This window comes from Colossoma macropomum, unplaced genomic scaffold, assembly GCF_904425465.1.
Source record: "Colossoma macropomum unplaced genomic scaffold, Colossoma_macropomum, whole genome shotgun sequence".
Lineage (NCBI taxonomy): Eukaryota > Metazoa > Chordata > Actinopteri > Characiformes > Serrasalmidae > Colossoma > Colossoma macropomum.
The window spans coordinates 28185479-28206076 of NW_023494795.1; the positions used below are offsets into that span (position 1 = coordinate 28185479).

Below are 20598 nucleotides of genomic sequence, written 5' to 3' on the forward strand. Positions count from 1 at the left end.
TACCAAAAATAATTTACATTTGAAATCAGTTATACACAAACTTGTTCAACATGTTCAGAACAAAAGTCCATCATGGCTGTACGAATAAGCAATACTTCAATATCAGCTCTGTATACCAGTACACAGTATTCCAAGTCTGAGCTTACAGTGATGGTTTGGCAAAAATTAGGGATGCATAATGAAATCACAATCATATCATTATCAGCAGATATTTGTTAAAAAATATTAGCATACGACAGATGTTTCAATATGACTGATATTTCAAACCAATATTTGATATGTAGTTATTGTTATCTGGAAAATCAGAATGTTTAGACTATGCTAGGCTACTGCACACTGCTTTGTAACCCTACATAATGTGAAATTTCTCTATAATCCAAATCCATGTTGATCTACACTCAGTTTCTACATGTTATATGTTTATGTATTGGCATCGGCAGATATAGATATACATGAAAAATATAGAAAAAAGTATGTTTTATATAAGAAACTCAGTGTTATTAATTATCTGGCTAATGCTGCCTGTTTTTCTTTTTAAATAGTCCACAGAGTTTGTGCTGTATTATGCTGGAGAGGGCTGCCAGGTCTAGTACAAATCTCCAGCATAAAGTTTACTTAAAAGCCGCACATCAGAGGCTAAAACTTAATAGTTTTCTTCCTCGACTGCATTTGCAAACTGGCCAAACTGGATCTAAACACGATCATATTAATCCTAAGGGGGGATGAAATGATTTTTTTTGTCATTTTTGATCGGGTTAGATTGCAATCCCCTTGCATCCCCCCCTTAAATCAAGCCCCGGGCATTAGTCTACAGTTCCCATATTGGTGCATCTTAAATTTCAATAGTAATCGAATGAGCACAGCATTTAAAAAGCACTGACATTATTACCATACCTATGGCAATTCAGACAGCCAATAAACAGTCTAGATTTTGGAACAAGCATGCTTATTGGCTCAGTGATGCTGACAGGATTGACTACTCATGTATTGAAATTTGGTTTTGAATGACACAGAGTTTTTCAATACTCAGTATTATTGGAGTAGTTCATTCTGTACTATACATGCACTGAATTTTGATACCCAGCCGTAGTTATAAGGAGGTTATGAGAGACTAATTATAAGTAGCATCATTAATAAACTGAGTAGTGCTTCACTGACAGTGCAGAGCTTGAGTGAAGTATGAGAGTAAACATCTTCCATGCAGTGTTCTGAGGAGAAACCCACACATCTCATTATCTGTCTCTGTGCTCATATTGTTGACAGTGATGCCAGTGGCGAAACATGCTGAGGATTGTGTTCCTATTTACAGATTCGTGTCATGATGTGAACTCTCAGCCTTCACTCAATCGTTCTCTCTCTCAGTCCTTTACGTTCTCTGATTTGCATGCATTCCTGCACTGGTAGCAAAGCAATATAGGGCTGTAATCAGTTAGACAAAGCCCTCTGTGTTACTATTACCATTTCCCACAAGCCGCATGGCCCAAACTCTATTACCTGAGCCCTATTTACCGTCTACTGCATGGAGAGAGATTGCTCTTTCCAAACTTTACAGAATCAGTGATGATCACTTTCACTTCTCTGATGAAATACACACTCTTAAAAAAGATGGTTCTTCAAAGGTTCTCTAGTAAAGAAAATGGTTCTATATAGAACCATGAACACTCAAAGAACCCTCTGCATGATTAAAGGGTTCTTTGCATGGTAAAACGATTCTTTAGGCTAATGGAGAATGTGCTGTAGATGGTTCTACATAGAACCTTTTTGAAAAGCGTTCTATATAGCACCAAAAAGGGTTCTTCTATTATGACATCATAACAATAGAACACTTTTTCTGCTATACAAAACCCTTTACAAAAAAGTCTATACAGAACCATACATAAGACATTCTCCATCAGTCTGAAGAACTATTTCACCATGCGAAGAACTCTTTGCAAAGAACATGTAAAGGGTTCTTTGAGTTGTGATATTCACACTCATCAGCACTCAAACCTTTCAAGTGTTTAAACCAGCTTTGGTTGAAAGAGTCTCAATATGTCCTTCGAAAGGACAATACCACTGATTTTTCTGAATTTGCTTGATTGAATTTCTGAAAACTGCTTAATTAAATTGTTGAGACCTTAACCACCTTAACTTGGTTTGATGTGAAATGCTTCATTCTAGAGACACCGGGTCAGAACTGTGGTGACAGGAACCACATGTCTGATGAGTTTAACGCCTCTAAAAGCTCCCTCACAGAAAGCTATTATATAAAATGGTTCTGAACACGCCGCCTGATGGCTGAGAAATTGTTTCACAATAGCTTTAAGATAAGCTTTTAACCTCAAATGTATTTTCTAAGTACATTCAATGTATTCAAGGTGGAAGGGTACATCCAAAGCATTGTAAGACAAAACAGTACCCAATGAAATCTTCTCAAATTTACCACTATTTTATCATCATTAACATTACATACAAAACTTAAACGTAGGTTCACTGTTTCTTGATGGTAAATAAAATTGCTGATAGTAAAAAAAAATGTCCTGTTATGATCTATTCTGCACTTTGGGTTATGATGGGCCGCTTCAAGTCAGTTTTGGACAGAATTTTGCTATACTCGGCAGAGTTGCAAACTCAAAACATGACGGACATTTTTTGGACAGAATTTTTTTATCCTGAGGTTCAAAATGTAATGATGTGTATTGGATCAGGTCAGTTTTGGACAGAATTCTATTATACTTGGATCAGATTCGTTCTCAAAACATAGTGATATGGTCTGGTTTGGGCCAGTTTTGGACAGAAGTTTGTTATACCTCGGTCAGTTTCAGACTCAAAGCAAGATGATGTGGTGTGGGTCAGATTGGATCAATTTCAGACTCAAAACATTATGCTGTGTGTCTGAGCAGGTCAGGCCTTGGCAGAAAATTTTTGGACTGTTTTCAGGTAAGGACCAAAATTTCAGGCCCGATTAAAGCTCTAGTACCTATCAACACCATTTCTCTGCAATGTATCCTTTCACCACTCTAAATAAATCTGTTTATATCTCAACTATTGAATTATGGAAAATATTTGAAAAATCTGTGGAATTTCCCTTTTAAAAGAGTTTGATCTTCATACCAAATGATAAGCAAAAAGCTGTCAAAAAACAACAAAACAAAAAACTTTTTCTTACCTAACTGGAAAATAAAAATTATTTGCAAATCTGTGACAGACAGTCTATATTAAATAGGACATAAAATATAGCAGCATGTTGCACCACAAGGGGGACATAGTGGATCATGAAAAATGGAAATGATAAATGGCAAATGTGACGTGCTTTAGACATCATGTGGTTGCTTAATGGTTTTTTCCTATATTGCTGGAAGGTGAAGGAGAAATCTGAGAAAGAATAAAACAATGAGGCAGAGGGAAGTAGACACAGCGTTGAGAAACAGTGTAGGGCAAAAGCTCAGGAACAGAATAAGAAAAGCATGACCAAAAGCAGAAATGAAAGCAGCCAATCAGCTCTGACTAGCATAACTGCAGTGATGATGTAAGTGCAACTTGGGGGCTTTAGAGTGGACTCACAGAGCTGTAGAGTCGGGCTGGCCAGAGGACAGCCGAGGGCAGCAGGCGAGAGAAGCGCAGCAGCAGACTGAGGGAGCGGCCCACGTCCCCACCCATCAGCAGGAAAATGGTGGAGGAGAACCAGTCATGGCCTGGGTAGCCTCCCCTCAGATAACCTCAAACAGCATGGGTTAAGGAACAGTCACCACAACTCCTTACTGTCACTATGACTTTCATAACGTGCAATACGTGCTGAAAACTGTGAAACGATGTGCTACGTGCATCATAAAACTATACTAGGGCTGTCACTATTAGGGACTGGTATTTATATTCAATACTTTTATGATACTGACTGAATTACTGATTGAAATATTCCCTGTTGTTCAATACAAAATTTCAGGACATACTTCTTGTCAGCGCAAGTGAGCCAATATGTTTGCAGTTTGGTTATTTAACTAACAATATGTGTACATGTTATTAACATTAGTGCTTCTTTATTAGTCTGTAATAATCTGTTGTTGTTAGTAAATATACCCACTTCCAGCATTCATTTCTGGTTTGGGCTACACCAACTTTAAGTTAGTGATTTTAAGGTATCAAAAAAAAGTATCATTTAAGAATCAGTATCAAACTGAAAGTATCGGCATTGGAAACATTTAATTTACACTAGCCCTATCAATAATATTAGTTATCAAGTGATCAGAATTTTTTTTTATTGACTTAACTGAACAATAACAAATTATGCTTATTCGTTCATAGGCAAAAATTTGGCTCTGCTTCTTACTGTAAGAGAGACCAAACTAAGAGGGCAAAGGTCTCTATTAAGAAGGCAACATTAAATTAATGTTTTTAAAAATCTAGTAATCAAGTTTCAGTTTAGCTGCATAAAGGTGACCACCCTAAACAATATCATTACACTGCAGAGAATTTGAGTACCACTGCTTAAAATTTGTTTTTTTATTAAAATTTAGATAGACTTAAGTATAAGTTTAAATAATTATACTGTCATCCAGAACTTTAGCTTGAAGTTTGTGATTTCTTGCTAAATTTTACAATGTCTACAACTTTTTTATTTTTTTTTATTTCTCCTGATGTTCAGTTACTATTGCATTATATTTTCTTTCACTTTGCTCCTTTTTGTATATTGTAGGTGCTTCTCCTTCAGCATGACATTAGCTACTCACATAACACAGCATGTTAAATATCTCTGCACCTTATTCTCACTACCTCATGTTCAGAAATGAGTGCTGTGTCGGTGCTGCACTGTCCTGTCTGTTTACTGTGTCTAATGTCTGTTTTAATTATCGTATTTATTGTATTGTTTCTAGTTTAATGTACTGCACACTGACATCTGCATGTTTGCACTTTGTACTGTCTATTTTGTTCCTTGTTGCACCTTGTTCCTGGAGGAACATAATTTCGCTCCACTGTGTACTTGTACACAGATGGAATGACAATAAAAGCCTCTTGACTTGACTTGAGCTAGGTTTCCATTTCTGTGTTTTTTGGCATAGTGAATGAAAAAGACTTAATGCAATTGACAAAAGTGAATGAAATCAACAAAATAAGCATAGAAGTTTGCACGCTTGCTTGAAGTTGACATATTTTTGGCAGGTAAAAAGAAATATGATAAATTATAATGTAAATGTTTTTACCAAATAAACTGTGTAAAAGTGAATAGAATGAAGTCATATATCTGATCACGTGTGTCTGCGTCTGTTGCCTTTCCTCTGAACCATGACAGCAGGCGACAGGTACCAAAGTACTAATGAAGTAATTAAAACCTTCCTTTATCTTAGCAAAGAAAAAACACAACAGTGACATTTAAGTGTAAACAATCAGCAGCTGATTAATGGATATTTCCTGAGCCCTTAAGTCAGTATGTTCTGTTTCTGCTCTCTTATCTTGTAAAATATTGCCATGAAATTAAACAAAACAGCAAAGAGAAGCAGCTCAGCATTAAATATTTCTCTGCAGACTCGCTCCATATTTCTCAGAAGTGTTTTAAGAAAGTAACGTTGAGTTTTATTCTCTAGTACACAGCTGATGGAAATTCGTTTAATCGCTTGAATATAATATGACAGCTGGAAATCTGTGAATTACAGAAAAAAAACTAAAAAAAAAAAACGCTGCACAAAGACAGTAAGCTAAACATTTTTTTTTGTTGTTTTCCCCCAATTAAAAGATATGGTGTCAAATACAAAATCCAAAATGCTAACACCCCTAGTCAAATTACACATTTTGGTAATGTTCTGAGTGAATATAAATCAATACATGCTCTACAAGTTACCAGTTGAGTTTTCTGCAGATTTTAGTGTGTAATGTTTATTTATTTGCTGAGTTGAACATATTAGGAAAAAATAAGCATGATTCACAAAGTGTGCCAAAACTCTTGCACAGGCCACATTATATTTATTTTTTTCCCCAATATGTTAAACTCAAATAAACAGTAATTCTGCATTAAAATGTGCAGAATTGTGTTCTCTATGGATAATGTGTTCACTTTTTTCACTTAAAAAAAAAAAATTTATATATAGAATTTTGCTTACAACTGTATGACACCATGCTAAAGCAAGCAGAGCACTTGGCTGCATTGCAGTCCACGGTCTGCGGCTGTAGTGTTAGAGCTATAAAGGATACAGAGTTCAGACTGGAGTGTGACGCGCTGCTGAGAGAGGAACTCCTGACAGTGTTTGATGAGAAGACAGAGATCCTGCTCTGAATCCTCCCTCAGTAACTTCAGGAATAAACCATACCTGCAAAGACACACACAGAGATCAATCTACCCCCTGCCCAAGGCGACTTAGTCTTTTCAGCAGAGCTACGCAATGCAAGAGAAATATGCTTAAAACGCTCCTCACGTAACACTAACTGAAGTAGTACACTTCAACAACAGCTTGACCAAGAAAGAGCGAGAAGGTGTTCAGAATTATATTCCCGCCATACTGAGAGAATTAGATGCGCTGGACAAAATCTCACACTTTCACACATACAGACGCTGTGAATCCCTGGTATGAACACAGGAAATAGAGGTTAATGGACAGCTACAGTTTCCCAACCGTGCTGTGCACCTAAGTGCAAGTGCAGATAGGAGTGGAGACAATTTCTAATTGAGTTCATAGTAAGTTTAACTACTGTCTTGGATTTCCACAGAAAGGCCCAGATTACTGCAGGAGTGCATCTGAATGAATTCTTGATTATCTCTATTGACCAGAGTGGAGTTACACAACTCATGTTCCTTTTTGGGGGTGAATGAGTCCAGTAGGGATGCTTGTTGTAATATGAATATGCAGGTATTTGAATTCAAGTATTCATTTACTTAATTGGGCATTTAACTATTTGAATAGTACATTTGTAAAATTAACCAAATCATGTATTATCTTGTATGTTTTAAAAACACTGTCCTAAAATAAAGTGTATTAATAGGGAGTTTGTCCCTCTTTGCTGCAGTAACAGCCTCTACTCTTCTGGGAAGGCTTCACACTTGATGGTGGAACATTGGTGTGCAGATTTGACAGCATTCAGCCACAAGAACATAAGTGAGATCAGGTACTGATGTTGGATGTTGTGTTCACTCTTTATCTTTATTACAGCTTCCATTCTTTATGGTGGACTTGCTTTCAGTTTTTCAAAGAAATCTGCAGGTTTATTTTTCCACACCTCCAAAGTTGAGTCTTAAAATTTGGCTGCATTTTCTGCTTCGCACAATCCAAGTAATTCCAAACACATTCAGTGATGTTGAGGTCTGGACTCTGGGGTGGTCAGTCTATTGTTCAGAGAACACCAGCATCTCTCCTTTTCTCAGTAAGGACAGCTACACATTCTTTCAGACCCATAGCACTGAGTTGTCTTCTCTCAGTAGAAGGATGGACAGAATTACTTGAGGATTTTTTTAGATCTGAAGCAAGAGTGGAGCTTGATTTTCTCTCTCTGTCTCAAAGATGAAAGTGCTGTTTATCGGATGAGGACAATTTTGGTGGTCTACCAGGTCTTGCACGGTTGTTAGGAGTTCCACTGTGTCTGTCTTTTAATTTTCTATCTTTTTTCACCTTCAGTTTTGGAAACTCTCTTGTTTTTTTCCTTATTTTCCTTTTACTTTCTTCTTACTAATGCAAAAGGATTATCTTATATCTAATCTCCTCAGAAATGTCTCTTGAAAAATAAATAACTTGTACCCAATGATCGTTTTTGACTGGAATAGTACTGTATAGCGAGTGTGTCTGACTGAGTGTGTGACACAGAACTGCAGAGAATATGAGGACACATATGTCTTCATACACATATCAAAACTGCAACATCTAAGTGGAGTTCTATATGGAAAACATATGGAAAAAAGGCACAGCATATATTATGCAAGTTATCATTCAGCAGAATATGAAATGTTTTTTGTGGGAATTCAAATACTGTTTAAATTGTGGATAAGCGAAGATTAGGAAAAAAAGCTTAAAATGCTCATCGATAGCACCCACACTTCTGCCCTAAATGCCTTACCTGAGAGAGATGCTGATGCCCAGCTGTTCCACAGATGTCAGGTTGCGAGTCTTTACATAGTGATCCACCACTATAAAAGACACCATAAAGTCATATCACTTTACGTTTACATCATTACCGTAACCATCTGTACTAAATGGATTGTGGTAAATATGGCTCATAATGGCAACACAGTGAGGTAAAAAGTATTGGAATATCATACATAACCATCACAAAGCCACACTGCATCACACCACAATCAAGATCAGCTGTACAGCGTCCATTCATCATAGTTAAGCGAGGGATTAATTGGCTAAATGCCCTTGGTGAGAGTTAAATGAGGCAGCTGATGTGATTATAGGGCCACTCCTCCATCCTCATTAATATGAGAACAATGGCAGCAGCGTAATAATGACATAATGCAGATGAATGTGCGTCTCTCGGCGCAGCCAGCCTTAAATGTCTGCAGGCATGACCGACAGAAGAACATGGCTTAATGCTCTGCAAATGACTCTGCCCCTAAACGGCAAATCACAGTTCCGCCCGGTAATGTTTATCACTAATAGAACAGTAAAAGAAGCAAAGTAAAAACAAATTACCTAGCAAAGGAAAAAAATACCCTAGAGGAGAGAAGAGGGTGGTGTGGGAGGAGAAGGACAAAATGTGACAAATCAAAAAAGAAAGAGAAAGTAAAAAGAAAGGGAAAGAGGGAGAGAAAAAAGCAAACAAGAAAGAGACAGACAGTGATGGAAAGAGGGAAAGAGAGAGAGAAAGAAGGAAGGAAAAAGAGACAGTGACAGAGAAACAAAGAAAAGGAGAGAAAAGAGAAAAAGAGAAAAGAGGAGAGAGAGAGATGTATTTGGCAGGAGAGTGTTTTTGTGGTGTCTGTGCTCTGGTGATGATCAGTACACTGGGGGAAATACTTTGAGCTTTAAAGATAACTTTTAACTGAGATAACAGGGGGACATTTAAAGCGAATATAACACTTAACTCTATTTCAGTTCCACTAGGAACTGGAGCAAGGGGGGAGTTTTTCAATGAGGATTCAGTGGGGAAAAAATAACTTTTATGAGTTGCTGCATTCATGACTTGCCCCCAAGACTAGCTGTGGTGGAGAAGAAAAAGAGAAAATGAACCCTCACCAGACATTTTATAATTTTTTCCCCTTTTTAATTGGCACTGACCTTTGTATTCTGCAGGAGGGAAGAAGCAGTTGGCTGAAGAGGAGGACAGGTGCAGCACTGCTTTCTCCAGCAGATCAGCCAGCACTGTAGAAACAGTACAGAACACTTTAACTAACCCTGCTAATTCCTCTATAGCCCACTGACAGACTGCCAGTCATGTGAACCATAGCTAGAGATTTTATTAAATAACCAGTGACAAAGAGCAAAAATGGCCACATATTCAATATTTTGTCTAATAATAATAATAATAATAATAATAGTTCGTATGCACACACTTCCATTTTAGTAGCAAAAAAGTACTTTAAACAGAAAAATAAGTAAAACAGTGCTTTCAGCGTGTGTGAAATTAAACAATTTTTTCTGGATTTAAAAACACATTTTAAATTGTATTCCTGGTATTTTCTTTAGAATGCTATTCCAGAGTTTAGGAGATATAAAAATGATCTTCCACTAACTGACATCCTAGGAGTTGGCAGTAAGGCTGCCTCAGCTGAGAAAAGTGGTCTGGATTGCTTAACAGAACAGCATGTGCCGGAGCTCAGCCATTAAAAGCTTTAAGCCACAAACCGAAATGACTGAAATTAAAACTGAAATTTAGGACACGCTCTGTTGAAAACTGAAGCTGTAAAAAAGGGCTTATTTTTTTTTTATAGAATTCGACATTTTATTTATGCTATTGATTTAACATAATGATGCAAGATGCTATAATCATCTAAAAGAACTAGAACTAATTTAAATATTAAAGGTTATGAATATATAAAATTACATACAATTCTGAAAATATAATACTTCACGGTATCTAAAGCTATATTCCAGATTGTGAATTTCACTATAATGAAAAACACTTGGAAGCGCTTGGATGTGGCTTTGGAGCTCCTGTCTGGCAGGGGCCACAATTAGCACAAAAGTTGATTTAGTATTCATCATTTAGAGAAAAACAGACATAAACCTCAGCAGAATCTAATGAACACAAGTTTGCTTTCAAAATAAGAGGTGAAAAAAATTATTACCAAAAGATACTGAGTTAATCTAATATTCTAATACCTTAAATACACACTATGTGGCCAAAAGTATGTGGAAACCACTCCTATTTATTGAGTTCAGGTGTTTCAGCCACACCCATTGCTAATAGGTGTATAAAATCAAGCACATAGTCATGCCATCTCCATACACGAACACTGGTATTTGAAGAGGTCATGCTGAAGAGCTCAGTGACTTAGTGGCTGTTGGATGAATATGGGTTTGGCAGATGCCAAGAGAACACTACCAACCAGATACCTATTGCCAACAGTAAAGTTTGATGGAGCGGGGATAATAGCCTGGGGCTGTTTATCAGTGTTTGGGCATCTTAATTCCAGTGAAGGATACAGCAATTGTATGTGGCAACAATTTGGGGAAGGCCGTTTTTTTGTGCCAACATGACTGTACCTCTGTACACAAAGCAAGCTCCATAAAGACATGGTTTAACAAGTTTGGTGTGGAGGAACTTCAGTGGCCTGCCAAGGGCCCTAACCTCAACTACACACCTTTGGTATTAAGTAGAATGTCGACTGCCAGCCAGGCTGTCTTGTGCAACATCAACTGACCACACAAATTCCCACAAACACACTTCAAAGTTTCGTGGAAAGCTGCCTCAGAGGAGTGGAGGCTGTTATAGCTGCAAAGGGCAGGCAACTCTACATTATTGCACATGGTTTTGGAATTGGATGTTCAACAAGCTGCTATAGGTGTGACAGTCAGGTGCCCACATACTTTTGTCCACATACATAAAAATGTTGTTCCTTTCATATTTTCTATTAAATGATTCTAAATTTTAACACAGTAAATGAATTTAAGTTCTGCCTAGCTCCTCCTCAAACTCCACCTACCCCGAAGAAAGGAGATGCACTAAATTATCCTTCCATTTTCTTACTTTTGGTAAAAACTGTGTTGAAGTAATACATTTTATTCATGTGAAATGAGGTGCATTTGAAGTTCTATTCACTTTTTCCAGCGTATGCTCTCTGGGTCATTCAGATTTAAAAAAAGGAGTGCTGCTGCTCAGAGTATTCACAGACAGCAGACATTTCCTCCTCCTTTTTGTTCGTTATAGAAAGATCTCTAATCAAGCTACTGTCCCCCTGTGACCAGCAGGAGCCTTTTGAGGCTGTAAACCATGCAAGCATGAACAGACACCGATGAGATCTGTGCAAATGACCTTTTCCTGAAAAGCTCTTTTTAAAGCTACCCTATCGCTGGGCCCCAGACCATGATACATCTCTGAATGAAGCGCTTTACAGGCCTGTGAATTAAAAATACAGGAACTGCATTCAGCGTCACCAACACCACCAAATGGCAGCACATTTTAAATAAATAAACTAACAAACCTGCTGTTATCCAAGTGAGCTGTCGTATCCTACACAAATGCATCACATTGCTTAGGAGCCCTTTAATTAACCTACAAAGAAATTGATTGTCCACTCAAGCTTTAGCAGACATGGCACACTTTCAGTTACAAAATCATCTGGAACCTAACGGACTTCAAAATGTCAACATAATATGAGCAGCCTTAAGTGATCTGAATAACAATGAAATAGTTATAAACAAGTTAAGCAGTGATGCTTTAGGGTGTGGGAGAAAAGGCCTTTACAGCCACTAGAACTGTTGTACATTATGTCCACACTAATAAATGATATGACATCAGCACAGTCATCACCAAAAGTATCCAACATGTCCAAAAGTATCCAGACACCGCTTCTGATTAGTGAATTCACTTACTTGAAGGTGCACCCATTGCTGACATATGTGTTCAACTGTAGTTTGTATCATCTTTTTAGAAAAGCAATGAAAATAGAATGGGGTGCTCTGGAGCAGCCACATATGAACCTGAGGTCACACTGCCCAATGCCAAGCGTCAATATGAGGGGTATAAAGCCCCCGCCCAACACTGGGCTGTAAAGCAGCGGAACTGCGTTCTCTGGAATGATGGAGCCCTTTGGAATGACCTGGAATGATGTTTGAACTAATTATCTTGTTTATTTGTTATTTGTTGTTTCCATTGTTTTTTTTTTAATGTTTTCTTTTGATTCTCTCTTTATTTTTCTATCTTCTCTTTTCTTTCATTATTTTTTCCTTTCTGTCTTTTTTCTTTTCCCCAGCCTTTTTATGTTTTTTCCAACCTCCTCACGTCTCTTTGTCCATCCTTTTTCTTTCTTCTATACCTGCATTTAAAGCAGCTGGTTTCACTTTTTTCCATTATTCATTAAACTCATTTAAGGTTTTCTAAACCTCACGCTATAGGCTCATTGATTTTCATCTTTTTCTTTGTTTTCTTTTTTCTTCCTTCCCTTTTTGTCTTTTTCTTCTGACCTTCTTTTCCTTCTTACTTTCTTTCTTGTTTTCCTTTTTCCTTTCTTTCTTTGTTCCGTCTTTCATTTTTGTCTTTCTTTCTCTTTCCTTTCCTTTCTTTCTTTCCCTTTGTTTCTTCTTTTTCTTTCTTCCTTTCCTTCACCATTTGTTTTACACCTAAATTCTGTGACTCATTCCTCACAAATATTATTTATGTTTTTTTCTAGTCTTGCAAGCACTATATTTTCTTCAGGAAATGTAAATCTAGCTGATTTCTATTACTTTTCAACTCCGCTGGTGCACAGTGATGTTTGTCAAATATAAATCAGACGTTTAAGAGGCGGGAAAAGTCATTACACTTCGATCAAAGACTACAGGAAAAAACATGAATTTTGTTTGGGACATGAACTAACAAGGTAAAAAAGGTCAAATCTGATTTCAGGTTGACTTTAATACCTATGATTTCATAAAGTTTGAATGAGCAGGTGTCTACAAACTTTTACACACACAGTGTAAGTACACAAACTCAAAACTCTGAATTGCTCTGAACTGAAACACTAAAGCACAGCTTTTCCACTGTTTGTAAAAATGTCGAGCCTTACCATTTCCAGTGAGAACAGTGGATTTAGAGGTCATGGCTTTGCAGTAGTGTCTCCTGCAGCTCTCCATCCAGTTCTCATCTCTCTCTGTCTCCTTAGAGGAGGCCAGAAAGGCACTGATCTCTGAGTCTGTGGAGAATAAAAAGAGTCAAAAGGAGAGAAAACACATAATTACTGACCTTTTTGCACTTCACTTAAGTTTTCACATATTCATGAATTTACCATTACTGGATGAGTGAAAACCTGCTGCTGGCTTATAAACTGAGGCTACCCACGATCTGCCAACCATGACCTTTGAAATGACAAGAAATGTCACGCTCTTTACTCACACCAAACAAATGTTTTGCTAGACAGACCTGAATAAATCAGTGTCGTTAAATCTCTGAATAGGCTTACGGTAATGTGCAGAGGCCTGTGTCAAAAATAAGCATCTTTGCTGGCAGCTGGGAGTCACTATACTGTTGAGTTATGTAGTCATGGAGACACCTGTCACTTTGAAATAAAGATGCAGTGTCGTGACAGCAGAGCGGATAGAGGAGTCTCTCGCAGGCACTGAGGCACAATGGCAGCTGTGCAAATCCCTGCTAGTGCTACATTTACATTGACTTTACTGAGGATGCTTCATTAATACTTTATTAAGTGCATTTCAGGTGAGATCTGAGGAAAAAAGAAATCTGCATTCTTCATTTCTCTATATGCAGGAGCAAAAAGAGTAATAATTGTGTACATATAATTGACTCTATGAATGAAACAAAGAAGCTGCAAAATTAAATATGTTAGATATAAGAGTAATAATTACATCACTTCCAATCAACTTTTGTCCTATTCTGCTTTTTATGATGTATTAAAATCTTCACAAATACAGGAAAACACTAGAAAAAGGTGTACAGAAAGTAGTGTTAAAAAATTTAAACCAGCTTCTTACCTTGTTTAGTCCGCGATGGCTTTGGTACATCAGGGATGTAACAGTTGGGCAGAGGGTAAGATGAGAACATTGGCCATGGGTATGGATCAGACCCCTGAAACAAGAACGACTCATATTTCTTAAAATATAAAATCAAATACATTTTAAGTTGCAAGAAAATGGTTGAAAAACAACAGCAAATGATACAGGAACTATCACAGACATCACAGACAATGAGACGATCATAGACGACACACAATGCAGATTCATACTGGATTAAAATACATCCACAATTATTACTGTCAGACTGTAAGAACTACAAACACTGCAGATGCATACTGGAGTAAAATCACTCCACAATCATTACTGTCAAACTAAAAAAACTACACACACTGCAGATTAATACTGGATTAAAATCACTCCACAATCATTACTGTCAAACTATAAAAACTACAAACACTGCAGATTCATACTGGATCAAAATCACTCTATAATGATTACTGTCAAACCATAAAAACTACACACACTGCAGATTCATACTGGACCAAAATCACTCTATAATGATTACTGTCAGACTGTAAAAACTTCACACACTGCAGATTCATACTGGACCAAAATCACTCTATAATGATTACTGTCAGACTGTAAAAACTTCACACACTGCAGATTCATACTGGATTAAAATCACTCCACAATCATTACTGTCTGACTGTAAAAATTATATACAGTGTATTCATACTGGAGTAAAATCACAAATCTTGTAAATTACAGTGCCTAGCTCAAATAGGGCCCATCACAAGTCACAACCTCAATCCCACAGAGGCACACTGCATGTTTTAGCATCTTCTCCAGTTCATAAATGACTGTTTAATCTGATGAGTTGAATAAGGTGTGTTTAAATTAGGAAGGGTATTAAATTGTGCATCTAGAGACTACAGAAATAAAAATGAAGCTGACCTTCTGCAGAGCTCTGGGCGGAAGTCTCCTTTCAGAAGGCCCACCAATTGCATTCATCCGAACCAGCAGGTGGTTTCTCTCCACAGACAGGCCATCAATGATGAACTCTCTAAGGAAAAGTACGTTAAGAATAACATGTCATAAAAACTAGCTCAACTATCTCATAAACGTATAATATAATCCCACGTTGAAACATATAAAATTACAAAAATTCCACATGAACATTTCCCTCGTGTTATCCCATCTCTCTAATTTAGCAACAAAAACCTGTCCTTTTATCAGAGAATGACAGAATTTTATCATTTTTATTTGACTTTATTACTGTGAGCAGTAGCTGGCACTCCTTTTAAGCTGACACCACCTCAGTGTGTTGTGCCAGATCATCTATCCTCCAAGAGGACTAAACTGTGTCAGGAAGAAGCACGTACCCTTCACCAGAGGAAGACTCTATGGCATTGTCCTTCTGACTCTGCAGCAAAATGTCAGAGAGCTTGTACTGAGACTCCAGCAGCAGGAGAGAGTCCAAGTTACAGCACATTACACTTAAGAGTCTGGAGGAGAGGAGAAAGTGAGAATTGGGAAGCATCAAAAGAAGACCAGAAGAAAAGAGCTACATTACTTCCCCATATGCAGATGGAAACTTGATGGTGCAGGGAATACCAAAGACTTTGAGAAGACGCATTCAATTTGGAAAAAGGGATTCATAACTTAAAGATCACATACATCTAACAACAATATGTAGTACTAAAAGTTTATGCTTTTGTGTGCAGGAATTTAACGGTAATTGATTGGAAAGGGGTTAAACGTGAAAAGAAGCCGCACAAAACTTACGATTCTCTGAAAATTGTCAGGAGGGCTCGTGTGAGAACAGAAGCAAATTTAATGGGGAGGGGGTCAAAAAATTAAAAAATTGGCCAGGACAAAAATACTAATATTACCTGTGATGCGCTCAGGAAGATATATTATGGTGTAATTTATTGCTATTTTGACAGCAAATGACGCATTCTCTGTGTTTAAAAGGTAAATCAATCAACTTTTGTTCATGACTGAAATCCCTCCTCAAAGTAACATAAGCCTAATGAAAGCTTGTAAAGGTGCAGTGTTTTAAACACCTTGAACTTTTCAGGCCTGCTACATTTAAACAGCCAATAAAAGAGTGTGATTTTAACTCATGTTTGAATGCATCAGATGCATAATCTCAGCTAAATCAAATAAACACTCAGCAGCTGAGCATGAAAACTGTGTTCCTGTAAACAGGAAGTCTCCCTCTAAAAGTAAGAGTTTGTAATTAGTTGGTTTTGCATATTTGGCAGCAACGTGGCTCTCTCTAAAGACAGAGGGCGGATGATCTTTCATCTTGCACTAACACACTGTCAGAACTCCAGTGCTCTACGCATCTTCTCTCCTGTTGCCTTTCCAATCAGGCTCAACAAGTTCTACAATAAAGCTCAGGCCAGATGCCATCCTGAGAAATGAATGGCATGAATGCATGTGCCATTCGTATAGATATGAATAGCCCTTCTGATGACCCTCATTATCAATATCTCCAAACGCCTACTGAATTAGGTTAACATATGTGTCTCAGTGGGGTTAGAGCAGTAGTTTAGCCAAAAATCAAATACCGTAATTTTCCCCATTACCCCATGTATTCAATCAGCCTAGTTGAATGTTTGCTTCTTTAATTTTGCTTGTTTTATTTTGTGATGTGCTTGTGGTCCAAAGACAAGTCACTGTGCTTTAAGTGACTGAGCATTCTCCTCTGCTGCTCCATGCCTATGGAATCAGCTCACTGATAACATCTAAGCAGCAGACAGTCTGAACTTTCTTAAATCTCATCTTAAAACTCACCTTTTAGAGATGCATACTGTTGCTAATTTGCCCTTACTTGTAATTTTTATTCTTATTGAATGTTAATTCATATATTTTTATTTCTTATTATGTATCTTTGCTCTTTTTTATGCTTGTTGTTTCTCATTTCATATGCATTTTATTATTTCACTTCTATTTACTATCATTTTTAATATTTTACGTGCGTTTACTTGTGCGTTTATTGTAACATATTACTGCTGTTGGAACAAAACCTTGTTTACTTTACATTTTGTGTAAATTTCATGATAAATGACTTCTAAAAGTCTGGTTCCATTGACTTATATTAAAAGTGAAGTATGTTTTTTCCTTCTCCTGTAAAGTGCAATAACAGTGATACGGTATTTTCCTTTGTTTTTTATCTAATGTTTGTTAAGCACACCAAGCTTTTAGAGAAGGCTCTATATAATTTAAATTTAGTGTTATTGTTGTTGTAGCTACTCAAGAATCCAAACCCTCTTCAAACCATTTCCTGCGCGTAGATACCCAGACATTTAGCCAGCCTGTTAAACAATAGACGGTCACGTTAATATAGGCTGGACTGATGCCAAGATTACACACAGCCTATACATGGCAAGTGACAGGTGTGACAGACATTACCATATAGAGACAGACAAAAATAGGCTGAACAGAATGTTCTACATACAGTCAGATTTCTTGCATGGTACAACACACACAATACCGAATATAACACTGCAATAAAGCAAATAACATAGCAGGACATTCTTTCACTACTAAAATCAAAATTAACTATAACTTTATAGATATAAATATAACTATGTCCCAGACATATTGCTGTTGCAACAACACCTTAAAAAACTGTATCTCCATGTTTTTTAAACAAAATTTGAAAATCAGTTAAAAACATTAAAAAGTTAAAAAAAAAAATCTTCTGTAAAGATTTTGGACATGCATTTTTTTGCAATAGTGATGATATACAAGAAGAATAAAACTCAGGCCTCAGTGTAATATACGGTGGCCCCAAAAATCTGGACACTTTAACCATAGCACCATTGTGCACAAGTTCCCTGGGTTACTGCATAAAAGGTTAAACAAAACAATGTCTGTCTAAAAAAGAAGCACTTCTAGCACAACATTAAACAGAAGGTAGACTCTTTGTGTCCAGAGAAAAATTCCAATCAGACTTGCGCTAAGCACAGAGGTGGAAACCTCACAGTCTGCAGCTGTATTTCTAACAGGGGTGTTGGTGAGCTTGCGTTCATTAACAGGATCATAAAGTCAGAAGCGTATAAAGACAATCTGCAAACCTGCAGAAGAAAGAAACTGCTCAACTAATAACAATCTGATAATGGTCTGAAGCTGCACAATGAACTTAATACATTTTTAGGCAGCGATGCACTGACACAGGAATCGTGGGCTGATGCTAACATTTGATTTTTTTCATATAAGAATCTGCTGATGCCAATACATAAACATTTATAAAATGTAAAGGATTAGTATTACAGAGAAAAATAATATTTATTTCTGTAAAGCTACAAATGCAGTAAAAAGAATAAATACGATATGAATTGAAATAAAATACTGATATGAAAATACAAGACGTAAACATTAGCTGCCAGAACGTTATTGCTAAAAAGCATATATGCTACTACTGTTTTAGCTGTATCTACAAAACGCATATGCAGCTTACCTATAAAATGTACAAATGTATAGCACATCTAAAAAAGTAGTAGCAGCAATCTTGAAGGCTGAATTGTGTCAGCGCCACATCTATAGATAACAGTATGACATACAGTGTCAAAAACAAGTCTATTTGAGGGTGCAGTATAGAATAGTATTGGCATGTGGGAGGTACACTATATCTGTGAGGGAGATGATGGAATGTCTGAGAGAATGATACAGTGTATTCGGTGTGATGGCACATTCAGTCATTCAGACAGATACACAGTGGAGGATCCAACACTGCAATCCCTTTATCAGGCTGGAGCTTCCATATGAATAAGGCGACATATTTCATATTCTGATGATTTGAATGAATTTGAAGGTCTATAAAAGACAGAGTTTATCTCAGCATTCTGTAGCTGTTTCATTATCTGATGTACTTACTGCACGCTGCTCTGTACTGCATATAAAACCATCGTCAACACAAAAAAATAAGGTGAGAAAATCTCTCACTGTTGTGCCTAAACTCCTCTATTACTAAAGACAATCTAGATGAGACAGTAAAAATATAACATCACAATACACAATATGTATCACGATATTGTTTAAGGTTTATGGATGAGTTTTAACTTTGGAACCAGCAAAACAGCAGTGCTACATTTAAAAAAAAAGGTGTAGCTAATTTGAACAATTAAGACGGAATAGGAGAAAAAAAACAAAAATAAATTAAACTAGATAATTAAGTCTTTGAGGTGTAAACAAAGTCATTTAAAATGATTTGATGTGAAATAGTTCACTGTAGAGAAGGAACCAGGCATCACAATGTCTACAAAACAAATATAGCCATTTTATTTATATTACTTTATTTATATTTATTAGACATGTTTCTTCTGAGTTAATGTAATGTTGTAATGTTGGGGTAAAATAGAAGTATGAGTCATGCATTACTCTGCATCTGAGAACTACACTTCCCAGAACTCCCTTGGAAATCACCGCTGACCAGCCAACAACAACCAATCGACACTCTTCCTGACCTCAATACTAATCTATTACACCTGTTTTGCTTGTCACATGAGTCTAGTCAGTTAGTATATAAGCCTGGGCTTTTAGCTTAGTAAATTGCGAGTTACTGCTTTAACTACCAAGCGTTCTACATTTGTTTTGCCCTTTGTATATCTGGGCAGTGGTTTTGGTCTTTCAACTCTGATTTTTCCCTTTGCCCTTTTGATCTTGGTTGCCTGACTGTTTTTCCTTGTGTCTTTTTGGATTGTTTAGGATCTGACAAGTGCATGTTTTTTGACTTAGAGCTTGGATCACATTTCAAACAGTAAAGCCTCTTTATTTAACAACGTCCATGAGCGTCTGTGCAGTTGTGTTGTGTTACAGTATGTCTGAAATAACTGTCTTTGGGACTATTTTGCCTCACAATGTCTTGTATCTATCTCTCCACCATTAATGTTTTTTTGTTTGTTTGCTTTTTTTTTAATAAATTCAATTATAGGCCAACACTTTCTCTCAAAACTACAGCAAAACAATGTCTCAGGCATCAGGCAGCATATTTATATTAATTTCATTAAATACAGCTTTCTGTCAGGTAGCTTTTAGAGGACTTTAGACATCTGGCTTCAATCAATTACAATGACAATTCTAACTTGGTATGTTTCTCTAGAACAGAGGATTTCACAACAAAACACTATAATACTTTAAATCATTGGCATTTAATTATGTAGAATTTTAGGAAAATCTGTGGAATTTCCCTTCAATACAAAAGAAGTTGATGTCACAATGGGCTGATGTCGAACCTGCTACTTGTCCCTAGGCAGCTGTTTGTTTATGCAGGTACTATACACTGGTTGTTGTTGTTTACAGTCTCTCTGTATGTCTGGTCTAAATCTATTCATGCAGTTGTTCAGCGTTTTAAAAGTACTAACCACACCTAACATATACAAAAAAGTGTGAGATTCATCACTTCTCATCCTATCTAATCCACCCTTACTCTGTATATCACCACAACAACCACTGGTCACTATAGAGATAATAACAGAAAACAGGATGTACTGACAACAATATGAGCTCATGTGATCATGAGGCAAAAGAAAATGGCTACAGGGCAGATGTGTGCTGCAGCTCCAATCATAGCTGTGCC

General features: G+C 36.9%; 1 protein-coding gene across 1 annotated transcript in view; it reads right to left on the reverse strand.

The window, feature by feature from the left end:
- tbc1d32 (TBC1 domain family, member 32) overlaps positions 1-20598 on the reverse strand; it is a 69898-nt gene that overhangs the window by 18487 nt on the left and 30813 nt on the right. Inside the window, exons 24-31 of the mRNA XM_036582093.1 lie at positions 15392-15514; positions 14964-15072; positions 14028-14121; positions 13106-13231; positions 9177-9260; positions 8014-8083; positions 6163-6278; positions 3544-3698 (exon numbers count right to left, since the gene is read on the reverse strand). Of these exons, the coding sequence (XP_036437986.1) occupies positions 3544-3698; positions 6163-6278; positions 8014-8083; positions 9177-9260; positions 13106-13231; positions 14028-14121; positions 14964-15072; positions 15392-15514 (877 nt within the window). The remainder of the gene's footprint in view (positions 1-3543; positions 3699-6162; positions 6279-8013; positions 8084-9176; positions 9261-13105; positions 13232-14027; positions 14122-14963; positions 15073-15391; positions 15515-20598) is intronic.